At 39.2% G+C, this 8,944-nt stretch overlaps 1 protein-coding gene across 1 annotated transcript; it reads right to left on the reverse strand.

The window, feature by feature from the left end:
- Positions 1-931: 931 nt before the first annotated feature.
- On the reverse strand, positions 932-2,887 carry LOC145108437 (cytochrome P450 CYP82D47-like). Its single transcript, XM_079045464.1, has 2 exons — positions 1,872-2,887; positions 932-1,673 (listed from the first exon to the last, which is right to left on the reverse strand). Exons 1-2 carry the CDS (start codon positions 2,826-2,828, stop codon positions 1,041-1,043), a joined length of 1,590 nt encoding a protein of 529 aa, XP_078901590.1. The 5' UTR covers positions 2,829-2,887; the 3' UTR covers positions 932-1,040.
- Positions 2,888-8,944: the final 6,057 nt, after the last annotated feature.

Below are 8,944 nucleotides of genomic sequence, written 5' to 3' on the forward strand. Positions count from 1 at the left end.
AACCATATGTGCTTATTTAATTAGGGATGGTCCTTTCTTACATGTAAAGTAGTGTAAGGGAAAAAACTTGCTAGTTTTTTTTCCAACTCTTCTTCTTCTCTTTTCTATCCCAAAATCGTTTGCTAGATGGAGCTCTCCATTCTCCTCTCTTGCAAGGTGTAGTGTAGAGTTAATGTTAATATAAGTTGATTCTATTTAAGACTTATGTGGTATAAGTCTTAATTGCTTAAGAAGTGATTAATAAAAATGAAGACTAACATCTTGAAGTGGTTTACTGTTACTTGATGAATACTTTTAGATAAGCTTTACTTTGAGTCATTTTGTCATCTTCATCATCTTCCAACCTCCCGAGAGGAATCAAAGTCTTCAAAAGTTGTACTTTTTTTTCTTTTATTCTTCTAATCTTTCCATGTTTTACAGAATGATCATTAGTGACTTAAAATTGTTTTAACTTTATTCGTTTTAAAATCATTTTGTTGCTAAACTCATAATTTACTTTAGACTATTTTTGAATAAAACTCAACATGTTAAATACCTCATAATATTTATCCTAATTTGTTTGTCCCTGTTCTTGATTTACTAGATATTTTGGTGTGTTTTTTGACCCTGTACAGATCACCTTACAACCATACCAATTAGCAATTTCAAAATTTCAATTACAAATAGTTACCTTAGCATCAGCTAAATTCGTCAACCAATAAAAACTGAGTTTACCTTATCAAAAATGGAGAGCCAGGGTAGTGAAAGAAGAGCTGGCGGCTAGGTTTTAGAAAAGAAAGAAGACTGATAAAAAGATATGTGGGTCGTTAAGTCATATAATTGAGGGCCAAGTTCTAATATTTTATTAACTTTTTTTGTTGTAATATTTAATCGTATCACCTACTTTCAAATGTGGTGCACACGAACCCACATCTACTATTGTCACGTCAAGTTACGAAGCAAATCAAAGATAAATAAACAAAGACAGCTGGTACACATATAGAAAACAACACAACATAAAAGATTATTACCAACAATTAATCCAATAGGAAACTAACAGATCATGCACCAACAGGGTACATATCACGTGACAAACGAGGGGAGAGGAGGACATCAAGTGGTGTTGCTTTGCTGCATGTCACTCCAAAGATCTCTTCCATATCAACGGGTTCATTTCCTGGGGTTTTCATCTCAAATTGTTGTATTAAAGTAGCTAACGCTAAACGTGAGGCCTGCTGAGCAAATAAAATACCAGGGCACACTCTTCTTCCAGTACCAAAAGGAAGCAATTCAAAATGGTTTCCCTTGAGATCAATATCTTTATGAGTTGTCAGGAATCTTTCAGGCTTAAATTCTTCCGGATTTGGCCATATCTTAGGATCACGATGGATTTTCCAAAGGTTTAACAGCAAACGTGTTCCGCTGGGGATATTGTAGCCCTGAACAACACAATCCTCCATGGTTTCATGAGGAAGCCCAAGAGGTCCAGGTGCATATAAACGCAATGTTTCTTTGAAGATTGCATCAATGTAGACTAAGTTCTTTAGGTCTGACTCTTCTACTGGCCTATTCCTTCCAACATGCTCATCAATTTCATCTTGGGCAACTTTTATAGTTCTTGGGTTGTTAAGCAACAAACACAAAGACCATGTTAAAGTCACAGCTGTTGTGTCCAATCCAGCAATTAGCATGGTCTGCAAGTTTTGAATATATTAAAACAAATATTCTTGGAATAATTAGCTAATGAAATTCGTATTTACCCAACTTATCCAATGCGGTTTCTTGATGAAAATAATTAAATGAATCTAAAAAGAACTTTAAACCGTAGTGAAGTTAATATCATCTAGTCAAAATATATCCATATAAACTAAATAGATCAAGTTGAAGCTTACCAAACATGTGGCCTTGATTATAGTATCATGGTCATGACCCGGGAATTCCTCTTTGGAAGCACCTTCAACAATGGAAATGAGAACATCCATAAGGACTTGGTTGCCTTCATCTTGCTGCTTAGACTTTCTCTTTCTTTTATGCTCCTCTAACCATCCATCAAAGATCTCGTCCATCTCTTTTCCAGTTTCCTTCATATCTCTCTCGTATCCTCCTATGTCGAAACGCTTCAGAGATGGAATAAAATCAGACACCACAAATGCGCCCAATAACTGAAAGAATTTCCTTGCCACTTTCTGAAATCGAATCCCTTCTTCATCATTGAGCGAAAGCCTCTTTCCAGCAACAACCCTTAAAAGACCATTCAATATCAAGGTCCCAAACCATTGTTGCATATCCAGCTTCACCACGTCTGATCCTTTACTCTCTTTATTCTTTAACCAGGCCTCATATATCTCTGCCGTGGATGCTCTAAGCTCTGAAACTCGAATTGGTGCAAGCATCTCAACTCGTTTTGGAGAGAGAACCTGGAGCATGATGATCTTGCGCACTTGTCGCCAATAGTCCCCATAAGGAGCAAGAGCAAAGATGGCATAGTTATAGCCCATGAGTTCTACTGCCATCAACTTGGGTCGACTTGAAAAGGCCTTGTAATTTATTGTAAAACACTCTTTTGCTATCTCGCTGCTACTCACTACCAAAGCATTGTGAACACCAAGCTTGATGGTGAAGATAGGGCCATATCTTTCTGACAATTTAGCTAACACCCTGTGAGGTAATCCAGATGAACCTAAAAGGTGTAGGTGTCCGATTACAGGCAATTTGCCCTTTGCTTGAGGTGGGGCTCTGTTCTCTCCTTTCTTTCCACCTTTTGGTTTCAAGATTTTCAGTAGGAATGTTAGTAGAACAACAAAAAAGACGGTTGCTATACTCGTTGAAAGCGGGAGAGAGAACTCCATGTTTTCTACCACAAGATAGAATTTTGAATTTGACGAAACAGAGATATCAAAATATATACAGATACATGCCACTAAGTGGCTGCTATCCTTGTATATTTTTTATAATAACATATATTTGCATGGCAGATATTAACTCTGTTTGAACAAAGGATAAGTCAACAAATATCATGGGTGCTTTTGTTGGCGACAATTTGTTTTTATTAAATATATATTAATTAAACTGTACCATCACACTTATCAAGAAGAGAACACCGATTAAAATTGAGTTTAAAGCCCTTGGTGTATCTCAAGTAACGATAGAATCTTGTTGTGGTTTGAGTTTAGAGAGAGAAACATTTTCATCATTTCTCATTAGCTTGAAAATCATAAGGTGAAAACACTTATATATATTGCTGACTAATCAGGTAACTAATCACGAACTGAGTATAACTAATCCCATGGGCTGCTATGTCAATAACTTTGACACCCCCCCCACACACACACACAAACACATTCATGCTGGAGGGTATGGCTATAAACCAAGGTTGGATATAGCATTTTGATGGCAAGGGTCATTAAGAACTTTTGTGAAAATGTCTGCAAGTTGATCTTGTGTGCGAACATGACTTAATAAAATGAGACCTTCTTGTAGTATTTCAAGTGATAATCGATCTCCATATGCTTTGTCATTTCTTGAAACACCGGATTAATTGCGATATACATAGCAGCCATGTTATCATACTTTAACGGGATTGGAGTAATAACATCTACTTGAAACTCTCAGAATAAATGACTTAACACGCTTAACCATGTGAATTCAGCACAAACACGTCGCATTAACCTGTATTCGGCTGATTCGGCTTCAGCATAAGATAATGACACAGTTACTTGGTTTTTTGATTTCCGTGTCAACGGATTCCCTCCAAGAAGTATAAAAAATCCACTGATGGTCGTTTTAATGGACAGGCAGCCTAATTGGAATCACAAAAAGCTTCAAGCTTGTAATCCGATTTATTATTAAAAAGCAATCCTTTAGTCAATGACCCTTTAAGATATCGAAGAGCATGAAAAGCAACATCATAGTAGGCTTATGAAGGTGTTTGATTGAACTGACCAAGATATTGGACTGAAAAGGCAATATCGGGGAGGGTATGAAGCAAGAAGTTCAACTTTCCTATCAATTGTCGATTAACAGTTGAATCAAGCAACAAATTATCCATAATGGGATTTAATTTGTGAGTGTAAACCTACTTGGGTGTGAACCTGCCATGAGTAGCTGTACCACCCTTTTTAGTTGACAAATGAATCCCTCCATTGTTGACAATAAGAACTCAAATGGCAACTTCGTATGTTCACATAATGAACACAATAAATGGTAGCAGTAGTAATTGTAGGCTTGTTTAAGTATAAATAGAGGCTCTAACCTCAGTTGTAAGACACCACAAAACAGAGAGTGTAGTGTGTAATACTTAGAGTGAGTATTAGAGGGTTGTTTCTTTTTCTTGTAATATTGAGCGTGTAAGCTCTTCTCTTTTGTTCTAGTTTTGTCTCAAAAACAATTTCGGAGTACACCGTTGGAAAGGTCTCGTTCTGAGGATTCCGAAAATATATTTTTTTTGAATTTTTTGACCATCGGAAGGCCTCCAAATCATCGGTCAAAGTTGGTCAAATCTGCCGGAAAAGTCGCCGGAAAAACCAGGGTTCGCCGGAGAAGACGATACTGTAGCAGCACTGTAGCAGTGACATCAGCAGTGACATCAGCAGTGACGTCAGCAGCTGACCAAAGTTCTGGAAATTGCAGTTTAGCCCCTGTTCTTCCGGAAAGTGCAATTTAGCCCATGTTTTTCAGAAAAATTGCAATTTTGGTCCTGTTTTTCAGAAAAAATTCAATTTAGCCCCTGTTTTACTTCTGTAAAAGTTCTGTTTGCCCCCTGAACTTCTGAAAAGTTCATATTGGTCCCCGTACTTCAAAAAAAAAAAAAAAAAATCTTACTCGTGTATGCCCAAGTATATGCCAAGAATGACTACACCAACCTCGTCATCTTCTCAAGCCGGAGTTGAAAGTTTTCAAAGGACCGGGAAAGACGGTAGCGTTACGTTACACTATCCAATGCTCACGAAGATGAACTACGCGGTGTGGGCCATAAAAATGCGAGTGAATTTACAAGCACAAGGAGTATGGGATGTAATTAAAAATGCAGAAACGGACGAACGTAAAGATCGGATGGCTCTTGCGGCTATTTATCAAGCAATTCCAGAGGACGTACTTCTGATGTTAGCTGAGAAGGACACAGCTAAAGAAGCATGGGAAACGCTCAAGATGATGCACATGGGAGCCGATCGGGTCAAGGAGGCTAAAGCTCAAACCTTGAGAAGTGACTTCGAGGTGATCCGGATGAAAGACAGTGAATCGGTAGATGATTTTTCCATGAGATTGAATACTATCGTAACCGGTATTCGATCTCTTGGTGAAAAGATTGAAGAAATTACGGTTGTGAAGAAGTTTTTGCGAGCCGTACCGATACGATTTATACAAATCGTAACATCGATCGAGCAATTCGGAGATTTGAAGAATATGACGGTGGAAGAAGTTGTGGGTCGTCTTAAGACCCATGAAGAGAGACTTCGAAGCTATGGAGAAAAAGAAGAAGGACATTCTCTATTGCTTACACATGCCGAGTGGGCATCTCGTTCGAAGCAAACTGGCGAGAGAAACTCGTCAAACACTTCAAGAGGACGAGGAGGACATGGTAACCGAGGTCGGGGACGAAGCCGAGGTCGTGGACGTGGCCAAGGAGGTGGTCGTGAGTACAATACAAATCGGAATGACCATAATCCTTCTCGAAAGGATAAAAGTAAAATCAAATGCTTTACTTGTGAACAATTTGGTCATTATGCTTCGGAGTGTCCAAACAAGAATCGAGGTGAGGAGGCAAACCTCACTCAAGCCAACGAAGAAGAGCCTATTTTAATGATGGCAACCTCACAAGAATATGCACACAAAAAAGTGTCTCTAAGAGAGAAGATTTGTGTTAATCTTCTTATATCGGGAGAAAGTCGAGTCGAGTCTGAGGTATGGTATCTCGACAACGGTGCTAGCAATCACATGACTGGAGACCGCTCAAAGTTTCGCGAACTAGATGAGCACGTTACGGGCCATGTGAAATTTGGGGATGGTTCGACCGTCGCTATTTTGGGAAAAGGGTCGATTTTATTCGATAGCAAAAATGGCGACCAAAGACTCCTTAATGAGGTATATTTCATTCCAAGTCTAAAAAACAATATTATTAGTCTTGGACAAATGACGGAGGAAGGGATTCGGGTCATAATGGATGGGTCGGATCTGCCATTGTTTGACAGAAACAAAACTCTACTTTTGAGAGTTAAACGATCCCCAAACCGGTTATATAAAACTCCTTTAAGGACCGGTAGACCGACTTGTCTTTTAGCAACAAAAGACGAACCAGCTTGGATATGGCATTCTAGACTCGGTCATGTTAACTTTCTCGCCTTAAAGAAGTTGTCTGAAAAGAATATGGCAATCGGAGTCCCAAAGATTGAGCACCCAAACCAAGTATGTGAAGGGTGCGTTCTTTCCAAACAAACCCGAATTCCTTTCCCGGATCATGCAGTTTTTCGAGCTCAAAAACCTCTACAACTTGTTCATGCGGACTTATGTGGTCCGATCACACCTACGTCTGTTGGAGGGAGTAAATATTTTCTCCTTTTGGTAGACGATTTTAGCCGGTGGATGTGGGTTTACATGCTATCGGAGAAGTCTCAAGCCTTGAGCGCTTTCAAACGGTTCAAGTTGATGGTTGAAAAGAATTCGAGTTATCAAATAAAGACACTTCGAACGGACCGAGGGGGAGAGTTCACTTCAAAAGAATTCTCATTATTTTGTGAAGAAAATGGTATTCAAAGGCATCTTACGACACCATATTCGCCTCAACCAAACGGAGTTGTAGAAAGGCGAAATCGGACCGTTATGGACATGGCAAGAAGTCTGCTCAAAGGTAGAAATGTTCCGGGAGAGTTTTAGGGAGAAGCGGTTAGACATGCAGTTTATCTTCTCAACCGCCTGCCAACAAAAGTACTTCCCGACAAGACGCCTTATGAAACGTGGTTTGGCAAAAAGCCCAACCTTGAACATCTAAAAGTTTTTGGTTGTGTTGCTTTTGCTAAACTTGTAGGTGGTCACTTGAAGAAGCTTGATGATCGAAGTAAGAAGATGGTGTATTTAGGTGTGGAAGATGGAACTAAAGGCAACCGTTTGTTTGCTCCGCAAGACCGAAAGTTGCGAGTTAGTCGCGATGTTGTTTTTGACGAAAAAGAAGAATGGAATTGGTACAAAAACAAAGAAGAAGAGATGGCGACTCCTAAGACCTTTACCATAATTGAACCACAACCCCAAATACACCTCGAAACACCTCAAAATGACCCCGAAATCAATATGGAACAACCAAACAGTCCAGGAATCGATGCTATCCAAGTTGGACAACCATATGCTGAATTTGACGAGCCTGAATCAGCCCCACAAACTCCTGTCTCAGCCCCGTTTTCTTCAACATCACCCCATATGGAAAGCCCTTCTAGTGAGATTGGGCCAAGGGGATTACTTTCTTACTACCTTGGAATCGAAGTTTCGCAAAAGAAGTGGGGAATATCTTTGCGACAAACGGCTTATGCAAAGAAGATTTTAGAGCAATTTAGGTTGCTGGATTGCAATCCGACAATGTCACCAATGGAACCTAAGTTGAAGGTTAAGAAGGATGAAGATGGTGAAAAAGTTGATCCAACTGAATATAGGCGAGTGGTAGGTTGTTTGAGGTACTTGACTCACACTCGACCAGACTTGTCATTTTCGGTTGGAATTGCAAGTCGTTTCATGGAGGAACCAACCGCTTTGCATTTCCAAGTTGTGAAACACATCTTGCGATACGTAAAAGGAACCGTTGATTATGGAATCAACTATGGAAGAGGTCGTGAAATTGAAGATTTGGTTGGTTTTACCGATAGTGATCTTGGAGGTGACCCTGTTGATAGCAAGAGCACAAGTGGAATGATTTTCTATCTGGGAAGGAATGCGATAACTTGGCAATCCCAAAAGCAAAAGACTGTTGCTTTGTCCACGTGTGAAGCCGAGTTCATGGCAGCTACAACAACAGCATGTCAAGCCATTTGGCTTGCTAATCTCGTGAAGGAGCTCACGGGACATCATATTATGCCTATCACCTTATATGTCGATAACAAGTCAGCAATCGCATTGATGAAAAATCCTGTGTTTCATGGTCGAAGCAAACACATTGACATTCGTTATCACTTCATACGAGAATGTGTTGAACGTGGGCAAATTATAGTGGAATATGTCAACTCGAAGGATCAACGGGCGGACATCTTTACAAAGGCTTTAGCATACGTGAAACATGGTGAAATGCGAAACATGATCGGAGTGACGAATCTCGAGCCAAGTTAGGTTTAAGGGGGAGAATGTGAGTGTAAACCTACTTGGGTGTGAACCTGCCATGAGTAGCTGTACCACCCTCTTTAGTTGACAAATGAATCCCTCCTTTGTTGACAATAAGAACTCAAATGGCAACTTCGTATGTTCACATAATGAACACAATAAATGGTAGCAGTAGTAATTGTAGGCTTGTTTAAGTATAAATAGAGGCTCTAACCTCAGTTGTAAGACACCACAAAACAGAGAGTGTAGTGTGTAATACTTAGAGTGAGTATTAGAGGGTTGTTTCTTTTTCTTGTAATATTGAGCGTGTAAGCTCTTCTCTTTTGTTCTAGTTCTGAATAAAAGTGTGTTTCAACCCCAACATAATTGAATTCTGGAGGGAAGAGGCATATTAATAGAATTACAATCCATAATGGAATATGCTTTAAATAACTTATTTATGAACTTCTTGATGTGTTTGATAGGTTACAAAAATTTTTAGGCGAAAAAACTTAACCCTAAATTCACATGCAACCTATTGGATCTAAGTTTTCTTTATTGATTCCAACAAACAATTGAACATTAAGAATCATAGGAGTGCCCTACTAATTTCGAAAGTCATAAACGGTTTTATTGTTTACGTACCTTTTGATTATTCTGGTAAATAATCAAACACTTCCTTGTTTAACAA

The sequence above is a fragment of the Lactuca virosa genome, chromosome 4, assembly GCF_052849685.1.
Source record: "Lactuca virosa cultivar CGN04683 chromosome 4, Lactuca_virosa_CGN04683_v6, whole genome shotgun sequence".
Taxonomy (NCBI): Eukaryota; Viridiplantae; Streptophyta; class Magnoliopsida; order Asterales; family Asteraceae; genus Lactuca; species Lactuca virosa.

What these genes read in the sequence shown, in the direction of transcription:
- LOC145108437 (XM_079045464.1), bottom strand. Translation starts at nt 2,828, where the DNA reads ATGGAGTTCTCTCTCCCGCTTTCAACGAGTATAGCAACCGTCTTTTTT. An exon ending in TAATCAAGGCCACATGTTTG is followed by an intron (nt 1,674 to 1,871) that starts GTAAGCTTCAAC and finishes CAAAACTTGCAG; the next exon opens with ACCATGCTAATTGCTGGATT.